General features: G+C 40.0%; 1 protein-coding gene across 1 annotated transcript in view; it reads right to left on the minus strand.

The window, feature by feature from the left end:
- PPP6C (protein phosphatase 6 catalytic subunit) overlaps positions 1-24,297 on the minus strand; it is a 38,223-nt gene that overhangs the window by 10,331 nt on the left and 3,595 nt on the right. Inside the window, exon 2 of the mRNA XM_052648505.1 lies at positions 3,901-3,996. Coding sequence (XP_052504465.1) covers positions 3,901-3,996 — 96 coding nt within the window. The remainder of the gene's footprint in view (positions 1-3,900; positions 3,997-24,297) is intronic.

A 24,297-nucleotide genomic window follows, 5' to 3' on the forward strand; every position in this document is an offset into this window, starting at 1 on the left:
CAATGGACATGGGTTTGAGTAGACTCCGGGAGTTGGTGATGGACAAGGAGGCCTAGCGTGCTGTGGTTCATGGGGTCACAGAGTCAGACATGACTGAGCGACTGAACTGAACTGAACTGAAATTTATTTTAAAAATCGGGGAGGGATGAATTAGGAGTTTGGGATTAACATATACATACTACTTACAATAAAATAAACAGTAAGGACCTACTGTATAGCACAGAGAACTCTACTCAATATTCTGTAATAACCTATATGGAAACAGAATGCATATATGTATAACTGAATCACTTTGCTATACATCTGAAACTAACATAACATTGTAAATCAACAATACCCCCAAATTAAAAATTAAATTAAAAAAATCAATAACTAAGTGGTAACATACACATATTTTTAATGAAGAATAAACTGTTTTCCAAAGCAAAACAAAACAAATTTATGAAAAGACTGGCACTGTTTTACATTTTTTTAAATCTCTTTAACGCCTGGCAAAAAAAGAGCACAGCTTGGGTTCCCATAGCCTGCCTCTACAGCCAATCTGAATATTCAATTCTGAATATTCATTGGAAGGACTGATGCTGAAGCTGAAACTCCAGTACTTTGGCTACCTGATGTGAAGAAATGACTCATTTGAAAAGACGCTGATGCTGGGGAAAAATTGAAGGCGGGAGGAGAAGGGGATAACAGAGGATGAAATTGTTGGATGGCATCACCAACTCAACGGACATGAGTTTGAGTAAACTCCAGGAGTTGGTCATGGACAAGGAGGCCTGATGTGCTGCAGTCCATGGGGTTGCAAAGAGTCAGACATGACTGAGCAACTGAACTGAACAGCCAATCTGTTGGGATATGCTGTTTAAAGTATACAAAGAAAATCCAGCTTCATACAGGTATGTGTTACAAAAGGGCGGAGAATTTTAATAACCTTTAGAGATAATGGTGCATATTTTTCTTCTAATACATCAAAACTGGACAACTGGTCTCTTCTCAAACTGTGTTAGATAGGTTGGTCTAACATTTTGAGTGGGTAATATACTCTGGTTATTTGGAAAATGAAAAACAGTATTTCCTTATAATCATTAAAAAAATATTTGTTAATATTATCACTCATCTCATCAGAAAAGTCTTTTAGGTATCAGAAGCTAGGAGCTTCATGGTGGTGAATTCAAATTTTCTAAAATTCCAATTATTTTCTTGAAAACTCAAATTCTGGCATCAGCAACAAATATTATCAATTGTTCCTCTTAAAGTGACTGGCTCACTTCATTCACTTTTGCAAAATAGTTGCCAAATACTCATAGTTTGTCATTCATTCTCTCAAGTAAAAATAGCATTCCATTAAAAAGAAAAAAAAAGAGGCTATTTCAGATGGAGATACAAAACTGCAAAAGTAATCTTCTTAGAGGAAACCATTTTTCTTTGACATGCAGTAGATGTGCTTTATGCATACTTCCTACTTCATCACAGGGGCTGTTCAAAAGATGTAGCTCCTCAATGGTTAAGAGTTACTATTAATTAATATTACTAGTTCATCAAGGACATTCTTATATGAGACTGGCATTTTATTTTACTGTAAATGCATGCATGCCGGTGAAGAATACAAGGACAGCCAGCATAGGCTGGGTGACACTCCCTGGATCACGGTGGCACCAGCAGTTTTACCCTCAGTTGACTCTGTGCCATCTTACAGATCCTCAAAGGTCCACATATCTAAAGAACTGAAGAGCTAGCTGAAGTCCTTCTTAAACAGCTATTATGTACCCAGGCAGAAGTTAAACCAAGCTCTGTCTGCCACTGAACTCTGCAACCTCCTCACTAGATTATACTGTTTCAATGCTTCCTGGCACTGTATGCATGCCAACACTTTCCATGAGTTTATTTATAGTCATAATCCAATCCTGTAATTCCAGAACTGGCCCAAGGGAAGAAAACTGTACAAGTCCCAAAAGACACATCTTACATTTGACTTTACAGACATTTAGAAGCTTCTCAAGTCCTATGCTTTCGATGAGCAATTGTTTTAAAGGGTCAAGTACAAGAGAAACACTGTTCAGTTTGGTGGCAGTCTTAACATGGACTGGGAGTTCCCTGGTGGCCTAGTGGTTAGGATTCTGAGCCTTCACAGATGTGGCCCAGGTTCAAATCCCAGTCAGGGAAGTGACAGCAGGTGGGTAAGCAAACTGTGCAGGCAAAAATAATAATAATAGTAACATGGGCTATTGGGCGCCTATATGAGTTTCAAATCTCAGCTCTGCCTTAGTAGCTATGTGAATTTAGGCTAATTCCTCAATGTTTCAGTCTCAGCCCTTCTCCACAAAATGATCCAATGTCATGGAACCCTTAAAAAAAAAAACTGACATGGAATTTATGAGAAAGCATAATTTATTTATCTCATAATTTATTAATCTCAAAACACAAGATAAATGAAAGCAAGAGTTGTACATTTGACTGAGGTATATATATCACAGAAGTGTAAATTTATTAATTAATTTTATTTTTATTTTATTTATTTTTTTTACAGTCCAGGTCTTTATTAATTAATTTTAGTAGTATGAAGTTGTCTCTACCTTCCAGACCTTTGACCATGACTGTAATTCATATACTGAAAAGTCCTTGGGGAATTTCCTGGTGGTCCAGTGGTTAGCACTCTGCACTTTCACTGCTGATTGAATCTGAGGGCGGACTTAATCTCTGGTCTGGAACTAAGATCCCACGACCTACACAGTGCAGCCAAACACAGGTAACCCCTCAATTTTAATATTATAATCAAAGGAAAACACTGCTTGGTTTATTCCAATTTACAAATATGTTAAAGGCACTGCCTGTATTAATACCTTTATGTTAGCAAAATAGAAATATTTATTATACTTTAGGAGAGAAGTTACACAGAAATCAAGAACTACGCTCCTAATGGTTTACTTTAGAGAACTAGAATTTTAACAGATCAAATATGACATAAGGGGTTTCTATTTAGAAGCTGATAACATGCAGATGTCATTTACTATAACCTCAAACATCCAGAGAACAGACTGAAAAACCCAACTCAATCACAAATAATCTATACACCTTTCTGCTCCGTTAGGCAGTCATAGTTAAGGTCATGCTGGCATTCATAAATCCAAAGTTGTTCACAATATATTATTATTATTATTATATACTATATTATGTCACAATATATTAGCCCCAACTCCACTGCATGCATAAAGCAGGCTATGAGTGTTTTGTTCAGCTTTCATTACCCAGGAAAAAAGAAAAAAACACTCCACAAATACACAGTTTCCTAATCAGGCTAAACATTGACAGTAAGAGTCCAAAAATGAGGTGTACCCCTCCTGTCAATGCTCTGAAATTCTTAAAAACAAACAAAATCCCAGCAGATGAAAAGGTGAACTGTCTTTCTCATTCCATTCTAGCACAGAACTGCTGTGAAATCATGCACCAATAGCTTTTCTGAACAGTTTTTCTCATCCCCACTAAGGAAATGATGAATTTTCAATAAAATATGACATTAAGTGAACAGAATGAATACAACAGCAATGCGCAGAATGAACAGAAAATTAGTGCCCCAAACCAAAGCATCTCCTATCAACCATAAAAAACTATGAGCAGTTAGTCTGTAGTTATTTTCTATCTCCTCCTGTCCACAGAACAATAATGCTTCACTCAGTTCACTTCCTAAGTGTGATTTCAACAAATTCCATGAATAATTTGACTACTGCTTTTATTTAGTTTAACAGTAACCAGGAATCATTAGTGTCACACAGACCGAGGCATCCTAGCCAACGACTAGCTGCCCCCCTCCCTTTTTTTTTTTTAATATTTTACAGCACAAGTGGAAACACACACGGACTATGGACAGACGGTACAAAAGCTAAAACTCTGCTCATGAAATTTTACCTGTCCATGTATGTCTCCACACACTGTTACTGGTGTTGATACTGGCTGGACATTTGATTCTTCCAACAGGAGGTCACAAACGTAGTCACATAGCCGCTATAAGAAGAAAAAATAAAATGCAATCTTTTACTACAACATCAAAGCTGAAGACCAAGTGCAAAAAAGACAAAAACTAACACATGTAATAACTCAACATTCAAAAAACTAAGATCATGGCATCTGCTCCATCACTTCATGGCAAACAGATGGAGAAACAATGGAAACAATGAGAAACTTTATTTTCTTGGGCTCCAAAATCACTGCAGATGGTGACTGCAGCCATGAAATTAAAAGATGCTTGCACCCTGGAAGAAAAGCTATGACAACTCTAGAAAGTGTATTAAAAAGCAGAGACATTACTCTGCTGACAAAGGTCCATATAGTCAAAGCTATGGTTTTCCAGTAGTCATGTATGGATGTGAGAATTGGATCATAAAGAAAGGTGAGCAGCAAAGAACTGATGCTTTTAAACTGTTGTGCTGAACAAGACTCTTGGGAGTCCCTTGGACTGCAGGGAGATCCTACCAGTCAATCCTAAAGGAAATCAATCCTGAATATTCACTGGAGGGACTGACGCTGAAGCCGAAGCTCCAACACTTTGGCCACCTGATGTAAAGGGCCGACTTCTTAGAAAAGTCTCTGATGCTGAGAAAGATTGAAGGCAGGAGAGGGGACGACAGAGGACGAGATGGTTGGATGGCATCACCGACTCAATGGACATGAGTTTGAGCAAGTTCCAGGAGATGGTGAAGGACAGGGAGGCCTGACGTACTATAGTCTATGGGATCGCAAAGAATCAAACACGACTGAGCAACTGAACAAAATACATGTATTGTTTCACAGAAAAGGAAACTACTCTATGACGACTCTGGGATTTGATCTGTCAGCTTTCACCTTCCTCTCACAATGCCTATTCCAAAATGCAAACTCCCTGGCTACACAGGTTCAGTTCAGTTCAGTTCAACTGCTCAGCTACACAGGTAACAGGTTCTAGAAGACAGACAGCTTTGCAAGGAACTGTCAGCTGATGTTTTTCACACACACACACAAAAGTAAAAGTCAATCATTTTCAAAGGAAAAAGTTTTTATCTGCTACTTTTTTAAGTAAATTACAAACCATGCACTTAGCAAATATGATCCAGCAACTGCACTCTTGGCAATGAAAATTTATGATCACATAAAAACCTGTACACAGCAGTCCACAGAAGCTTAATTCACGACAGCCAAACACCGGAAATAAATCAGATGTCCTTCCACAAGGACTAGTTAAGTTATAGTACATTCACACAATGGAATACTATTCAGAAATAGAAGGCAACAACTATTGACACATGGCAATCTGGATAAATTTCAAGGGAATTATGCTCAGTGGGAAAAAAAACACCCTACCCCCACAATGTTACATACTATATGACTCCATTTATATAACATTCTTGAAATTTAAAAATTTACAGAAATGGAGACCAAACTGGTTGACTGCCAAGGGTCTAGGAGTTAGGAGCAACAGGAGGGAAGTGGGTACAGTTATAAAAAGGACAACACGTGGACTCCTTGGGGTGACGAAACGGTCTTAAAGGTTGTATCAGATACATGAGACTATAGATGTAGTACGACTGCAAAGAACTAAATATACAAATAAGTACAAGCAAAACTGGAGAATGATGAACAAGATCGTGGGGTGTATCAATGTCAGTGTCTTGGTTGTGATATCTGTTCTGCAAGACGTTACTGCCAGGGACAACTGGATGAAGGGAGACTTCCCTGGTGGTCCAAGGGCTGGGACTCCCAGCTCTCAATGCACGGTGCAGATGCCCGGGTTCAATCCCTGGCCGGGGAACTAGATCCCAGATGCTGCAACTAAGAGTTCACACGCCACAACTAAAAACCGCACAGCCAAATATATAAATAATTTTTTAAAATAACTGTAAAAAGGGTACATGGGATCTTTTGGTATTATTTCTTACAAATGCATATAAATCTATGATTATTTCAAAATAAAAAGGTTAACTAAAATTAATTATAAAATATAAATCTGAAATTTATATTGAAGAGTCACTCTACCTTTCAAAAACAGCTCTAAATGTCTGCATTTGAAAAATATTTGTCCTCTGAAAGCACTCAAACCAAAAGGTTTCACAGAAGGAAAACAATTCTAACAACAGTTCTCTGGAGAAGGAAGGGTACAGTCTGCTGTGTAAAGAGAACTGGAAGGGGAAACCTCCTTCCATATGAGACTAGTTAATACTAGTCAGAGGCTGTATTAAAATTAAAATCTCATTAAATTAGATTTTAAGAAGGTAAGCCAAGAAAGGACAATTAAACTACACAAGCATAACGAAATGATTTTAAACATTAATTATGGAATCTAAATGCTATGACTTACTTAAATGTAGCAGAGACACACTTTAACAGTTATAGCCACAATACTTTATACACAGGTAAGCACCAGAGAGCAGCCACAATGGGAGGAAGGAGTAAGAAAAGAGGCCCCGAAAAGAAAATGAGGAGAAACCAAGCTGTTTAGAAACGTTCAAAATAAAAAGAGTCATTCTTATTCCTAGGATAAGTTCTGACCTTCAGTTAGCACCTCAAAGGAAAGATCTTCCTTTTGGCCTGGAGTCCTTCTGGCCCTGGAGTAGCGAGCTCTTTCTTGTGCTGAATTCCCTACAAACCTCAGAGGCTTCAATAAACAGTCCTTAGTCTTGACATATAATCCATTCATTATTCATAACAGGAAAAGATACTGATGAATATCTTCAGTTCTATCATAGTCCTTCAGTTCTATTTTGCATTTGTTAAAAAAAAAAAAACAACTCAGTTTTTTCTTCCCCACGTAGGGAGAATCTCAGTTCTTCCCTACTGTGCGACTCTGTCTTATAATCTTCTTTTCTAGTTACACAGAACACTCATATTTCTGACATTTCTGGTCACCAAATGTATGGAGGTTTTTTTCCTCCCTACAATATGCAATTCTCTGTAACATCAGCTGAGTATCCTACAATTTAACTCAACTCTGACACTATTTATTAGAGATAGTGTCAGATCTCACAGGTTAAGAGCTCAGTCCCACAAGACTGGCCCCCTCAAATCGCCAACCAACATACATACACACACACTTCAAACACCAGCTGCAAGCCCAGGTTATATCACCTGCACTTTTAACCAACCAGCTATAGATCAGGGGTTCCAAAGACCTCCTCCGTGAGTTTGAATATTTGCTAGAGCAGCTCCCAGAAGTCAGGGAAGCACCTCCATTTATCAGCTTATTAAAGGATGTGATAAAAGGATACAAATTAACACCTAGATGGAAGAGATGTTTAGGGCAAATATAGGGAAAAGACGGAAACAACTGATCTTTTCACTATCACCTGGTTCTGCCTTTACTAGAAGGTCACATAGTTGGAATCATACCTGTGTTGCCTTTTCAGGTTGGCATCTTGCACGAAGTAATACGCAGTTAAGCTTCCTTCCTGTCTTTTCATGGCTTGATCATTTCTTCTTAGCGCTGAATACACTCCATTGTCTCAATGTACCAGTGTATCCATTCATCTACTGAATGATACTTTGGCTGCTATCAAATTTGGGCAATTATGAATAATGCTGCCATAAACACCTGTGTATAGGTTTTGTGGTGGACATGTTTTCAGTCCATTTGGATAAACACCAAGGAGCATGACTGATACAACATATAGTGAGGGTGTTTAGCCTGGTAAAGTGAAAGCAAAAGTCGCTCAGTTGTGTCCGACTCTTTGTGACCCCATGGACTTTTCCATGGAATTCTCCAGGCTAGAATACTGGACTGGGTAGCCTTTCCCTTTTCCAGGGGATCTTCCCAACCCAGGAATCAAACCCAGGTCTCCCGCATTGCAGGCACATTCTTTCCCAGCTAAGCCACAAGGGAGCCCAAGAATACAGGAGTGGGTAGCCTATCCCTTCTCCAGCAGATCTTCCCAACCCAGGAACTGAACAGGGGTATCCTGCATTGCAAGCAGATTCTTTACCAACTGAGCTATCAGTGAAGCCCAAGTGACAAAAGATCTTCCAAATGGCTCCTCAAGTCTGCATCCCCATCAACAACTAGCGACAGCTTCTGCTTTTGCCAGTGTTGTCAGTGTCACAGGTGTGTAGGAGTTATGACCCTGTTATTTTAATTTGCATTTCCCTAAAGACATCCTGGAATGCGAAGTCAAGTGGGTCTTAGGAAGCATCACTTCAAGAAAAGCTAGTGAAAGTGATAAAATTCCAGTTGAGCTATTTCAAATCCTGAAAGATGATGCTGTGAAAGTGCTGCACTCAATATGCCAGCACATTTAGAAAACTCAGCAGTGGCCACAGGACTGGAAAAGGTCAGTTTTCATTCCAATCCCAAAGAAAGGCAATGCCAAAGAATGCTCAACCTACCACACAATTGCACTCATCTCACACGCTAGTAAAGTAATGCTCAAAATTCTCCAAGCCAGGCTTCAGCAATACATGAATTGTGAACTTCCAGACATTCAAGCTGGTTTTAGAAAAGGCAGAGGAACCAGATATCAAATTGCCAACATCTGCTGGATCATCGAGAAAGCAAGAGAGTTCCAGAAAAACATCAATTTCTGCTTTATTGACTATGCCAAAGCCTCTGACTGCATGGATCACAATAAACTGTGGAAAATTCTGAAAAAGATGGGAATACCAGACCACCTGAACGGCCTCTTGAGAAACCTATATGCAGGTCAGGAAGCAACAGTTAGAACTGGACATGGAACAACAGACTGGTTCCAAATAGGAAAAGGAGTATGTCAAGGCTGTATAGTGTCACCCTGCTTATTTAACTTATATGCAGAGTACATCATGAGAAACGCTGGACTGGAAGAAGCACAACCTGGAATCAAAATTGCCGGGAGAAATATCAATAACCTCAGATATGCAGATGACACCACCCTTATGGCAGAAAGTAAAGAGGAACTAAAAAGCCTCTTGATGAAAGTGAAAGAGGAAAGTGAAAAAGTTGACTTAAAGCTCAACATTCAGAAAACGAAGATCATGGCATCTGGTCCCATCACTTCATGGGAAATAAATGGGGAAACATTGGAAACAGTGTCAGACTTTATTTTTTGGGGCTCCAAAATCACTACAGATGGTAACTGCAGCCATGAAATTAAAAGATGTTTACTCCTTGGAAGAAAAGTTATGACCAACCTAGATAGCGTATTGAAAAGCAGGGACATTACTTTGCCAACCAAGGTCTGTCTAGTCAAGACTATGGTTTTTCCTGTCGTCATGTATGGATGTGAAAATTGGATTGTGAAGAAAGCTGAGCGCCAAAGAATTGATGCTTTTGAACTGTGGTGTTGGAGAAGACTCTTGAGAGTCCTTTGGACTGCAAGGAGATCCAACCAGTCCATTCTAAAGGAGATCAGTCCTGGGATTTCTTTGGAAGGAATGATGCTAAAGCTGAAACTCCAGTACTTTGGCCACCTCATGTGAAGAGTTGACTCATTGGAAAAGACTCTGATGCTAGGAGGAATTGGGGGCAGGAGGAGAAGCGGACGACAGAGGATGAGATGGCTGGATGGCATCACCGACTCGATGGACATGAGTTTGACTGAACTCCAGGAGTCGGTGATGGGACAGGGAGGCCTGGCATGCTGCAGTCCATGGGGTCGCAAAGAGTCAGACACGACTGAGCAACTGAACTGAACTGAATGACATATTCTATTGAGCATCTTTTCATATGCTTATCCGTATTCTATATATTTTCTTTGGTGAGGTACCTGTTCAGGTCTTTGACCCATTTTTAATAAGGTTTAATAGGGTTGTTTGTTTTCATACTGTTGAATTTATCAGATACGTCTTTCACAAATATATTCTCTCAGTTCATGGCTTATGTTCTCATTCTCTTGACAGTGTCTTTTGCAAACCAAAGTTTTGATTTTAGAAAGCCCAATGCTTCTCAATTATGTTTTCCTAAGTAGATTGTTTGATTTGTGTGGGTTTGGTTTGAGTGATGAGGAACCAGGAATTTGAAGGGTCTTTTTAACAACTTCATTGAGATAAAAATCACATATCATAAAATTTGCCCCTTTATTGTGTAAAATTCAGTGGTTTTTAGCATATTTGCTGTTGAGCAACCATCATCATAATCAATTTTAGAATATTTTGATCATCCCAAAAAGATCACTAATGTACTCAATAGCATCCCTCTCCCAATTCCCATAACCTCATCTGCTGTGTCTACGGACTGGCTTCCTTCACTTAATATATGTTTTTAAAGTTCAGCCACATTGTAACATGCATTATTTCTTTGTTCTTTTTTATAGCTGAATAATATTCCACTGTGTGTGTTTATCACATTTTGCTATCTATCCATCAGCTGCTGGACATGTGGGTTGTTGCCACTATTTGGCTGTAAGAACTTGATTTTGACACAATAAGTCTGTGATGCCTATGAGACTTCAAGGTACCTAAGACATGCTTTAAACAGCTGATCAAATAAGTCCTGTTTTCAAGGAAAAGTATCCAAACTAGAGAGACCAACCTGGAGACTGTGAGAAAATATACAGTTCAAGTCATGAGACTAGAAGAGACAACCTAAAGTGGCTGCTTATAAACAGAGAAAAGGGTAAGTTCAAAAAAACAGGAGTCCTAACACCTCCCATAGAAGTCAGTGGGGGGGAACCAGCAAAAGAGACTATTTGATGAGGTACAAAGGAAACCATGCGAGTGTGGTCTTATGGAAGTTCCATGAGGAAAACATTTCAAAAGCGGAGTGATCAACTATGTTCAGCGCTGATGGAAGGTCAAATTCTGAAGAAACAGAGTAGGGCCAAGAGGGAAAACTCCTTTATTCCTGAATCAACAAGTATCACTCAGAGAACATCATACACAAGTAACACCACGGCACAGTTCAGAGGCTAAGGGCACACTCTACTTCTTACTCCTTGTTACTTAGCTCACTGTCTGTTACTGAGCTGCATAACCCTGCTAAGTTACTTGATCTCTCTGTACCTCAGTTTCCTTGTCCACAAAACAGAAATACCAACCAGGGGATATTCTAAGGATTAAATAAGGCAGTGCATGCAAAAAACACTATGGAGCTTTACATACACAGAGTCATACAAAATCCACTCCAGAAAAGCATACACTGAATTATAAAGTATGCTGCTGCTGCTGCTGCTAAGTCACTTCAGTCGTGTCCGACTCTGTGCGACCCCATAGATGGCAGCCCACCAGGCTTCCCCATCCCTGGGATTCTCTAGGCAAGAACACTGGAGTGGGTTGCCATTTCCTTCTCCAATGCATGAAAGTGAAAAGTCAAAGCGAAGTCGCTCAGTCGTGTTAGAAGAATATATATCAAACCCCAAACAGCAGTTGCTGGAGATGCTAAACAAAAGGAACTCCACCTTCATCTTTATTTATTTCACTTTTTAAAAAAGCCTGAAAGGGACTTTCCTAGTGGTCCAGTGGCTAAGACTCCATGCTCCCAATGTGGTAGCCCCAGGTTTGATTCCTGGTCAGGGAACTAGATCCCACATGCCGCAACTAGGAGTCTGCATGCCGCAACTAAAGAAGTACTGGCGTGCTGCAACTAAGACCTGGCACAGCTAAATAAATAAAATAAATATTTTTTAAAAAAGGATAAAAAAATTTAAAAAGCATGAAAAAATTTTATTCTTGGTGGAAGGAAACAGGTATATTTTAGGTTATCCTTCATATTTTCCTGTGGATACTGCATTTCTTGAAACCAGAAAACAGCCTTAATTGAAAAAATGCAGAATAACATATATGCTACCTCCTTTATTAAAGCAAAAATATATATAGTATACACACACATAAATACACACACTTGCTTATATTTACTTGTCATGCCTAAACTGTTGTTTCTGAAAGGATCCATAAGAATCCTAATACTGGCTATCCAATATGAGGAAGGGAACTGGGTGACTGGGTGGTAGGAGGCAAGAATGGGAGAAAGATGTAACTTTTATATAGTCTTTTACACTGTTTAAGTTTGGAACCATATGAATTATTATCTATACAAAAAAAATGTTAAAAATATGTTACCAGGAAGAACAATATTTTCAACTGAGGGTGCTAAGACAACTGGATTTCCACAAAAGAATGAAGCTGGACCCCTACCTCACATCATATACAAAAATTAACTCAAAATGGATCAATGACCTAAATATAAATGCTAAAAACTATTAAACTCTTAGAAAAAAACATAGGGATAAATCTTTATGATCCTGGATTTAAGCATGAGCAATAAAAGAAAAAATAAACTTCATCAAAATAAAAAAATTGTGTGCATCAAAGGACATTATCAACAAAGTTAAAAGATAACCTGTAGAATGGGAGAAAATATTTGGAAATCATTTATCTGATAGGAGTTTAATATCCAGAATATGAAAAGAACTCCTACAACTCAACAACAAAAAGACAACCTAACTTAAAAAATACGAGGTCACTTCCCTGGTGGTCCAGTGGAAAAGACTCTGTGCTCCCAATGCAAGGGGCCCAGGTTCCAGGGGCCCTGGTCAGGGAAGTAGATACCACATGCCGCAACTAAAGATCCAGCATGCTGCAGCGAAGATCGAAGATCTTGTGCGCCACAACTAAGACCCAGGGGCAGCCAAGTAAATAAGTAAATAATTTTTTTAAATGGCCAAAGGACTTGGATATACTTCCAAAGAAGAAATATAAATGGCCAATAGCCACATGGATGTTCAACTTCACTAGTCATAAGGAAAATAAATATAAATCAAAACCAAAATGGGGGGATTTCCCTGGTGGTCCAGTAGCTAAGACTCTGCACTCCCAATGCAGCAGGCCTGGGATCAATTCCTGGTCAAGGAACTAGATCCCACATGCTGCAACTAAGACCCAGTGCAGTCAAATAAACAAAAATAAATAAAACTTAAAAAAAAAAAAAACGGGATACCACTTTACACATACTAGGATGGCTATAATTTTTTAAAGACAAAAAATAACAAGTGGCAAAGATGTGAAGAAACTGGAACCCTTACACATTGCTAGTAGAAATATAAAATGGTGCAACCACTTTGGAAAAGAGTTTGGCAGTTCCTCAAACACTAAACACAGAATTACCACGTGACCCAGAAATTCCACTTCTGGGTACATGCCCAAAAGAACTGAAGGCAGGAACTCGGACAGACACCTGGACACCAGGGTTCACTGCAGCATTATTCACCATCGTCCAAAGGGGGAAACAACTCATGTCTATCAGCAGACGAATGGATTAAGAAAATGTGGTATATCCATACAATGAAATATCATTCAGCCACAGAAAGAAATAAAGTACAGATACATGTCACAACATAGATGAATCTTGAAAATATGCTAAGTAAGCTAGTCACAGAAGACCACATAATATATGATTCAATTTACCTGAAATGTCTAGAAAAGGCAAATTCATAAGAGGGGAGGGAAACAGGAGAGAGGGAGGGAAGGAACGTGGGTGTACCTATGGCAGATTCTTGTTGATGTATGACAGAAAACCACAAAATTCTGTAAAGCAATTATCCTTCGATTAAAAAAATAAATAAAAGTGGCAAAATATATACATATATAAATAAACTTTGAAAACAAACAGAAAAGATATAGAATAGATTAGTGGTTGCTTAGGGCTGAGGTTTGAGGGAAGGGGAAATGGGGAATTTCTATTAATGGGTATAGTTTCTCTATGGGGTGATAAAAATGTTCTAATATTGATTATAGCAATGGCTGCACAACTCTGTAAATATACTAAAATCCAGTAGAGAAAAAAACCTCACTGAATTATATACTTTAAAAATTTATTTTATGTGACTTATGTCTCATAAAGCTATTATTTTTTAATTAGTAATACATACTACCTATTTTATAATAATAATTACCACCTTGATCTTAACCACTCAAATCTACTTCTTGTGGATAGAGGTAGCTGTCCTTCCAGTCTCAAAAGATCAATGTTGTACAGCAACCTATTTCTATTTTAATCCAGTAGACTTGTGATATATAATTTCTCATTATTTGTAATTGCTCCCAAAGTTTACATTTTGCATTTTTAAAAGCCCTAATTCACTTCCGTCTAGCTTAAGGATGGTTCCAAAGAACAAATATGCCATGATTGGCCTATACTGTTTCTATAGCCTTCCATTACAACCTCGCTTCTCAATCAGTCAGAATAAAGAGCACTACTTTTTCTAAGTTAGCCTAGTGGAGAAGCAATTTATACTTTTAAATGTAGTTTCTGAAACTATACAATTTTTTTAATTTATTCATTTTTTAATTGAAGGATAACTGCTTTACAGAATTTTCTTTTCTGTCAAACCTCAACATGAATCAGAGGGGATATCAGTATATATATATCCCCTCCCTTTTGAACCTCCCTCCTATCTCCTGCCCCATCCCACTCGTCTAGGTTGCTACAGAACCCCTGTTTGAGCTTCCTGAGCCATACAGCAAATTCCCGTTGGCTATCAATTTTACATATGGTAAGTTTCCATGTTACTCTCTCCATACATCTTACCCTCTCCTCCCCTCTCCCCATGTCCATAAGTCTATTTTCTATGTCTGTTTCTCTACTGCTGCCCTGCAAATAAATTCTTCAGTACCATTTTTCTAGATTCCATATATATGCATAAGTATACAATATTTATCTTTCTCTTTCTGGCTTACTTCACTCTGTATAATAAGCTCTAGGTTTATCCACCTCATTAGAACTGACTCAAATGTGTTCCTTCTTATGGTTGAGTAATATTCCATTGTGTATATGTACCACAACTTCTTTGTCCATTCATCTGTTGATGGATATCCAGGTTGCTTCCATGTTCCAGCTATTGTAAATGGTGCTGGAGTGAACAATGGGATACATGTATCTTTTTCAATTTTGGTTTCCTCAGGGTATATGGCTAGGAGTGGGATTGCTGGGTCATATGGTGGTTTTATTCCTTGTTTTTTAAGGAATCTCCATACCATCTTCCATGGTGGCTGTATCAATTAACATTCCCACCAAGAGTTCAAGAGCGTTCCCTTTTCTCCACACCCTCTTTAGCATTTACTGTTGGTAGACTTCTTGATGATGGCCATTCTGACCGTTGTGAGGTGATATCTCATTGCAGTTTTGATTTGCATTTCTCTAATAATGAGCGATGTTGAGCATCTTTTTGCGTTTGTTAACCATCTGTATGTCTTCTTTAGAGAAATGTCTGTTTAGGTCTTTTTCCCACTTTTTGATTGGGTTGTTTGTTCTTCTGGTATTGAGTTGTATGAGCTGCTTGTATATTTTAGAAATTAATCCTTTGTCAATTGTTTCATTTGCTGTTAGTTTCTCCCATTCTAAGGGTTGTCTTTTCACCTTGCTTATAGTTTCCTTTGCTGTGCAAAAGCTTTTAAGTTTAATCAGGTCCCACTTGTTTACTTTGGTTTTTATTTTCATTACTCTAGGAGGTGGGTCATAGAGGATCTTGCTTTGATATAGGTCACTGAGTGTTCTGCCTATGTTTTCCTCTAACAGTTTTATAGTGAAACTATACAATTTTTAAAAGAAAACATCTCAGGAACTCACCCACTTTTCTTAGATCTAATGCCTTACTCAATACTTGCGATTTTTTTCAGGTACACTCACCAAGCCTCCTCAAAGGGAATTCCACCAAGGTTACCTGCAGAACTGTTTTGCTGTAATTTGTACAAGAGTGGGCAGTTTTTTGTTTGTTGCCAGGACGTTCTCAGGCACTTGTCCCACCGAGTCTCCCTTTCAGGTTTCACATCTTTTAAGAACAGGCCTAACTTTCATCAGAGAAGGTCAAAGCCCACACGCAATACAGCTTCGGTTGTTGTTTAGTCGCTAAGTCGTGTCCCACTCTTCACAACCCCACGGACTCTAGCCTGCCAGGTTCCTCTGTCCATGGGATTCCCCAGACAAGAATCCTGGAGCAAGTTGCCATGTCCTTCTCCAAGGGATCTTCCTGACCCAGGAATCGAACCCGTCTCCTGCACTGACAGGCGGGTTCTATACCACTGAGCCACCTGGGAAGCCATACATCCCTTTAAAGGACAGATATTCAGATGTTACCCAAACAAACCAACCTACTTATAAACTCGGTGAATTAAGCCAGACTGTCCTCTAGAGAGGCCTGTCCTCACCCTGTGTTACACTGCTTCCTTCCTCAATTGCTTTTTCCCAAATTGCACTTTAATGTCATGCCATCAGCCTGTACGCAGTAAAGGACTAGGAAACAATCCCCTACTGAGGTTGTCATTGTGTGGACTATAAACAAGGCGCATAGGATGTTGTGATTAAATAGCTGCCTTCAAGGAGGACTGGTGGAGGAATGTCCCTGTGCTGCTTCTATCAGGAATAGATGCGAGTTCCCTGAGATTATTTTTTATCATCTTACAGATTCTGTAAATTCTTTTAATTGATCAGTTTCCATCTTTCTCTAGGCTCCTAGAAAGTTTAAGGCCTAATCTCAAAGAAGCAACTTGGTCATCATAGCTTTTATTTTACAGGTACTTTTCTTCCTTTTACAACTGGCCACAAGTTCCTATCTTTATTTTCTTTGTCTCATTTTTCTTACTTATTCTAAAAATAACTTATCTTGCTATATTGAATGCTTCTTTGTAAAGCACTCTGTATCTTTTTTAGAACAAAGTGAGTTCTCATTTAACATTCTGAAACTAATCACAGCACAGATTCGTGAGGGACTCCACAGCTCCCATTATGAATGTGCCAGAATTTGCACCCAAATATGACTGGCTCTCCTGACCCATAGTGCCTCCTGAACTGCAAGTCACCTCTGGTGACCGGCCCATACCCCCAGCGCTGATCTGAGAGTAGCAGCAGACCATAAGCTAAAGAGCATCACTGTGAAACCCTGCCGATCGTAAGTCAGTGAGCGTCCAGGGAACCACGTAAAGCACCGAGGCAGCACCCTCCACCCGAGGCCAGGCACGCTAGCTTGAGCAAAGCAACAGCTGTCTCCTATAACTGCCACTTCTGCACTCCCAACTGAGGATTTAGAGCACCAGGCCTCTAAGCCAAAGCCATGCCTCTCATCTCTCCAGTTCAGCAGCAGCTTATAAATTCATGTCAAGCACACATAAAAATAAGGAGTCTGTGAAATCTCAGCACAAATTCTACGTATGTCAATCAACGACACACACAGAGCCCAACCCTGCCATGGGAGAAGCTCCTCCAGAGTCTTCACAGATTTGTTTTGCTGCTCGGTTTGTAGGAAGCCTGGTTTCTCTTTTACTGCCCCAAACAGTCACTGAGGCAAGATTCTTAATCTTATCCCAAATTTAGGGCAAACTATCCATTTCTCCCCACAGTGACTAATGAATTCCTAATGCCTGAAAAAGCAGAGGCTGGGACTCCCCTGGAAGTCCCGTGGCTGGGACTCTGCACTTCCACTGCAGGGGGCACGGGCTGCATCCCTGCTCAGGGAAGTCTCCTATAATCGAGGGACGGCCAAAAATAATAATAGTAATAATAAGCAGAGGCTCATGGGCCTATTCTTAGGAGACCTTTTCTCCCTCCTCTACCTTTTCCTCAAGATACCTGTTTGCAGCTCCATTCCATCCTCTGCTTGTCTCCCTGTTCCCTCTTGTTCCCTCAAATACTCTAGGTTTTAAAGTTTTGTAATTCTTTGTTTAGCTGATCTTGTTATATAAAACATACTATTTCCTTTATTTACTTTTACATACTGGGGTTTATAAAATTTCTTAAGAAATAAAAATCTAAGATTATATTTTACACAGCCTTTGAATAGAGTCTCTGCTGCTGCTGCTAAGTCGCTTCAGTCATGTCTGACTCTGTGCGACCCCACAGACGGCAGCCCACCAGGCTCCACCATCCCTGGGATTCTCCAGGCAAGAACACTGGAGTGGGTTGCCATTTCCTTCTCCAATGCAGGAAAGTGAAAAGTGAAAGAGAAGTCACTCAGTCGTGTCCGACTCTTAGAGACCCCATGGACTGCAGCCCACCAAGCTCCTCCATCCATGGGATTTTCCAGGCAAGAGTACTGGAGTGGGGTGCCATTGCCTTCTCCGAATAGTCTCTACTAGAATACAAATCACTGGGAATGAAGAGTGGAAATCCAAGATGATAATGACATCCACACTCTTACAATCCATAAGGAAATATCTGTATCTTCAGTAAAAATCAGAGTTTCTCAACCACGGCACTACTGGTAATTCTTTGTTGTGAGGGTCTGCTGTCCTGCCATGCTGCGTAGGGCCACCCGACGGGCCATGGTGGAGAGAACAAAATGTGGCCCACTGGAGAAGGGAATGGCAAACCACTTCAGTATTCTTGCCTTGAGAATCCCATAAACAGTATGAGAAGGCAAAAAGATATGACACTGGAAGATGAACTCCCCCGGTTAGTAGATGCCAAATATACTACTGGAGAAGAGTGGAGAAGTAACTCCACCACCCAGATGTGTATGTGACATGTGATAGAAATAAAGTCCAATGCTGTAAAGAACAACACTGCATAGGAACCTGGAATGTTAGGTCCATAAATCAAGGTAAATTGGAAGTGGTCAAACAGAGATGGCAAGAATGAACATCAACATTTTAGGAATCAGTGAACTAAAATGGACCAGAATGGGCGAATTTAATTCAGATGACCATTATATCTACTACTGTGGGCAAGAACCCCTTAGAAGAAATGCAGTAGCCCTCACAGTCAACAAGAGTAAAAATGCAGAGCTTGGGTGCAATCTCAAAAATGACAGAATGTTCTCTGTTCATTTCCAAAGCAAATCATTCAATATCAGAGTAATCCAAGTCTATGCCCCAACTAATAATGCCAAAAGCTGAAGCTGAACGGTTCTATGAAGACCTATAAGACCTTCTAGAACTAACACCAAAAAGAGATGTGCTGTTCATTATAGGGGATTAGAATGCAAAAGCAGGAAGTCAACAGACACGGGGAGTAACAGGCAACTTTTTCCTTTGACTACAAAATGAAGCAGGGCAAAGGCTAACAGAGTTTTGCCAAGAGAAAGCACTGGTCACACCCTCTTCCAACAACACAAGAAACTACTCTACACAAGGACATCACCAGATGGTCAATACCAAAATCAGACTGACTATATTCTTTACAACCGAAGATGGAGAAGCACTATACAGTCAGCAAAAACAAGACTGGGACCTGACTGTGGCTCTGATCATGAACTCCTTATTGCCAAATTCAGACTTAAATTGAAGAAAGTGGGGAAAACCACTAGACCATTCAGGTATGACCTAAATCAAATCCCTTACGAATATACAGTGGAAGTGACAAATAGATTCAAGGAATTAGATCTGATAGAATGCCTGAAGAACTACAGACAAAGGTTCATGACATTGTACAGGAGGCTGTGATCAAAACTATCTCCAAGAAAAAGAAATACAAAAAAGGTAAAATGGTTGTCTGAGGAGGCCTTACAAATAGCTGAGAAAAAAAGAGAAGCAAAAGGCAAAAGAGAAAAGAAAAGACATCCATCTGAATGCAGAGTTCCAAATAGCGAGGAAAGATAAGAAAGCCTCCCTCAAAAAGAAAAAAAAAAAGAAAGAAAGCCTTCCTCAGTGATCAATGCAAAGAACAGAGGGAAACAATAGAATGGGAAAGACTACAGATCTCTTCAAGAAAATTAGACACCAAGGGAACATTTCATGCAAAGATGGGCACAATAAAGGACAGAAACGATATGGACCTACCAGAAGCAGAAGATATTAAGAAGAGTGACAAGAGTACATAGAAGAACTATATAAAAATGATCTTAATGACCCAGATAACCATGATGGTGTGATCACTCACCTAGAGCCAGACATCCTGGAATGCGACATCAAGAGGGCCTTAGGAAGCATCACTACAAACAAAGCTAGTGGAGGTGATGGAATTCCAGTTGAGTTGTTTCAAATCCTAAAGGATGATGCTGTGAAAGTGCTGCACTCAGTACGCCAGCAAATTTGGAAAACTCAACAGTGGCCACAGGACTGGAAAAGGTCAGTTTTCATTCCAATCCCAAAGAAAGGCAATGCCAAAGAATGTTCAAACTACCACACAATTGCACTCATTTCACACACTAGCCAGGTAATGCTCAAAGTTCTCCAAGTTAGGCTTCAACAGTACATGAACTGAGAACTTCCAGATTTTCAAGCTGAAATTTAGAAAAGGCAAAGGAACTAATGATCAAATTGCCAACATCCGTTGACATCCATCATCAAAAGAGCAAGAGAATTCCAGAAAAACATCTACTTCTGCCTCACTGACTACACTAAAGTCTTTGACTGTGTAGATCACAACAAACTGTGGAAAATTAAAGAGATGGGAATACCAGACCACCTTATCTGCCTCCTGAGAAATCCGTATGCAGGTCAAGAAGCAACTCTTAGAACCAAACATGGAAAAACAGACTGGTTCCAAACTGGGAAAGGAGTATATCAAGGCTGTATACTGTCACTGCTTATTCAACTTATATGCAGAATACATCATGTAAAATGCCGGGCTGGATGAAGTACAAGCTAGAACCAAGACTGCCAGGAAAAATATCAATAGCCTCAGATATGCAGATGACACCACCCTTATGGCAGAAAGCAAAGAGGAATTGAAAAGCCTCTTGAACGTGAAAGAGGAGAGTGAAAAAGTTGGCTTAAAACTCAACATTCAGAAAACGAAGATCATGCCATCCAGTCCCATCACTTCATGGCAAATAGATGGGAAACAATGGAAACAGTGACAGACTTATTTCCTGGGCTCCAAAAGCACTGAAGATGGTGACTGCAGCCATGAAGTTAAAAGACGCTTGCTCCTTGGAAGAAAAGTTATGACCAACCTAGACAGCATATTAAAAAGCAGACACTACTTTGCCGACAAAGATCCATCTAGTCAAAGCTATGATTTTCCCAGCAGTCATGTATGGATGTGAGAGGTGGACTATAAAGAAAGCTGAGTGCAGAAGAATTGATGCTTTTGAACTGTGGTGTCAGAGAAGACACTTGAAAGTCCCTTAGACAGCAAGGAGATCAAACCAGTCAATCCTCAAGGAAATCAATCCTGAATATTCACTAGAAGAACTGATGCTGAAGCTGAAGCTCCAATACTTTGGCCACCTGATGCAAAGAACTGACTCATTGGAAAAGACCCTGATCCTGGGAAAGATTGAGGGCAGGAGGAGAAGGGGACGACAGAGAATGAGATGGTTGGATGGCATCACCAACTCAATGGACATGAGTTTGAGCAAGCTCCAGGGACTGGGTGATGGACAGGGAAGCCTGGCGTGCTGCAGTCCATGGGGGTGCAAAGAGTGACTAACTGAGTGACGTCTGGCCCCTACATCCACTAGATAGCCACAGCAACTCCAGCTGCAAAAATCTAAAAATGTCTTCAGACATTGCCAAATATCCTCTTGCGGGGGGCACTATCACCTCCAATTAGGAACCACTGATCTAGACCTTTCTCGTGAGTTTAATACATTAGAACAATGTCTGCGGCACATTTGGCAATCAATGAATACCTGCTACAGAACTGATCCAAGAGTCTTCTCAACATTTCTAACTCAGTGTCTTGGCTTGGCAGCATCTCCAACTCAGTATGGCCCAAACCAAATCCCCTCGTATTCCTTCATCCAGGTATCATATTTACTAAGTAATCCATGCCAGAAACTAAGAGATTACCCCGAACTCCTCTCTCTCATAACCCAGATACACACTGTCAACAGGTCCTGTTATACCTCCCTCATGTCCTTTTAAACACCACAGCCACCTGACACTGGCTTACTTCAAAAGCTCTCATGTCACCTGGTCTACTGCTTCGACGGCATTTTTGTCTCATTCCAGTCCAAAGTCCACAATGCTGCCAGAATATTTCTAAAACCTGTCACTGTCCCCTTCAAAACCCTTTCAAGGACCCTCCTCTGTGGTTGGTGTCTGTCTATGTAGTGTTTCCCAAATTCGATTCAGACATCATCTCTGATTTTGTCACATTCCTACTACATACAATAGTGTATCCTTCGAACGGTTTTCTTTCAACCTACTTTACCTTTTTAGTTAGCCATCTTTTAAAAGATAGCACCAAGTCATAGTATGATTATTTGTTTTTCCCTAAAATATAAAAATATTTCAAGGGACTTCCCTGGTGGCCCAGTGGCTAAGACTTCGCGCTCCCAATGGAGGGGACGTGGGTTCAATCCCTGGTCAGGGAACTAGATCCCATATGCTACAACTAAGACACAGCAGAGCCAAATAAGTAAACAAATATTAAAAAAAAACAAAAAAAAAAACCTTTTGGAAGTGTTTATCCATCTAAAAGATAAAAATCCACGTGTGTCAGCCTAGTCTTCCATGATGTGGCCTCTGCCTGTCTTTGCTGCACCGCCTCCAGCCATACCAAACTACGTCGAGTTGTGTTCTTGGGGATTAAGCTATACCACTGTACACGGTATTTCTTCTGCTTCACGTTCTTTCCTTCCTGTTTTGTCTACCTGAAAAAACTCGGCTCATTCTCTCATTGCTCCTCCTTTTGTGAAACTATGTGTGGTTTAAGAGTTAAATGCTGCTTCTTCTATTTCTCTGATATGATGAACAGCTCTCTATTTTAGCACTGCCACACACTGCAACGATCACCTGTTTACCCTTCTATCTCCTTTACTATATTGAAAGCCCCTCAAAGACATTGAGAAGTACCAAATTCTCTCTCAAGAATCCACAGAGAATAATATTTGACACAAGGGGACATTTAAAGAAATGTCTGTTGTAATGCAGGACATACAAGGTAGTGTTTAAGACTGTAGAGAATACCAAAATAAACAAGATATGATCCTGGCCCTTCATAAAGCTTGTAGTCTAATGGTGAAGACAGGCATACTTACTATCATACAAGACAGAACCATATAAGCGGTAGTAAAATGGAACAAAAAGTGCTATGGGGCAAAGGTCAGTATAGAAAAAGAATGGAATTTCTTTTTTCTGGCCTTGCCAAGTGGCTAGCAGGATCTTAGTTCCCCAACCAGGGACTGAACCCAGACCCTGGCAGTGAAAGCACGGAGCCAGGAAATTGCGAATGGAAATGTTTAATAGCAAATAAATCCAGATATGTACTCTGCTGAGTCACTAGGGCAAAAATCACATAAACCTTATCAAGTCCTGGCTCTGATATCTGTTCTATCACAGTGGTAGAATGGACAGAACGGTGCTCTGAAAACTAAGTAGCTGTGTAAATTCTAACCATTACTAATCATTCTGACTGCAGAATCCAAGAGCCCTGGATGGAGAAAGTGACATCTGAGCTAGAGCTAAAAAGGGACATGGAGGGGAATTCCCTGGCGGTCCAGCGGCTGGGACTCGGCTCTCTTACGCTGTGGACCTGGTTCAGCCTCTGGTGAGGGAACTAAGATGCCACAAGCCATGTGATGAGGCCAAAACAATTAATATTTTTCAAAATAAAATAAAGGGGCATAAAGGGTGGTGTATAAAGGAAGCATAAGTGGTAGTTATGGATGTGAACCCTAATGCCAGCCTGCCTAGGTTTGCATCCACGCTACTCCACTTACTTATTACCAGCTATATGACTTGAAAAGTTACTTAATTTGTCTGTGTTTGAGTTACCTGTCTGTAAAATGGGGCAAATGTTAATACCCAACTTACACAGTATTAAATAAGTTAACATCTCTGCTATGTAAGTATTAAGTAAGTAGGTGAAAGAAATAGACTCAGCAGAAGCAAAGATGCAGGGAAGTACAAGGCATATAGTCAGAAGAGAGTACTCCAATGTGCTCAGTTCAGTTCAGTCGCTCAGTCGTGTCCGACTCTTTGTGACCCCATGAATCGCAGCACGCCAGGCCTCCCTGTCCATCACCGACTCCCGGAGCTCACTCAGACTCACGTCCATCGAGTCAGCGATGCCATCCAGCCATCTCATCCTCTGTTGTCCCCTTCTCCTCCTGCCCCCGATCCCTTCCAGCATCAAAGTCTTTTCCAATGAGTCCACTCAGAATGGAAAGTAAAAGAAGGTGATGAAGTGGAAGACATACAGTATTTAGAAAAATATGCTATTTGCCACCCTAAAAAGATTATTAACTATATCAGAAAGAGCTCGGCACAAAGAGGCTTTCAAACTTAATTCCTTATTAGTTGGACAGCCTCAGGCAGATCATGAACTCTACGAAGCTCAGTTTCTCGCATACAGAACTAGGTAAACACTGATTCTCAGTTCTGAAATTCTAGAAAAGGGACTGGGGAGTCATTAGAACCGCGCACTGTCCCATAGGAAACCTACTGCCACATGTAGCTACTGAGCACCTAAAATGTGGCTGATCCAAACTGGGATGTGTTATCAACATAAATGTAAAATATATATCACACGTCATAAACTTAATACAGAAA

Source organism: Budorcas taxicolor, chromosome 11, assembly GCF_023091745.1.
Source record: "Budorcas taxicolor isolate Tak-1 chromosome 11, Takin1.1, whole genome shotgun sequence".
NCBI classification, from domain to species: Eukaryota; Metazoa; Chordata; class Mammalia; order Artiodactyla; family Bovidae; genus Budorcas; species Budorcas taxicolor.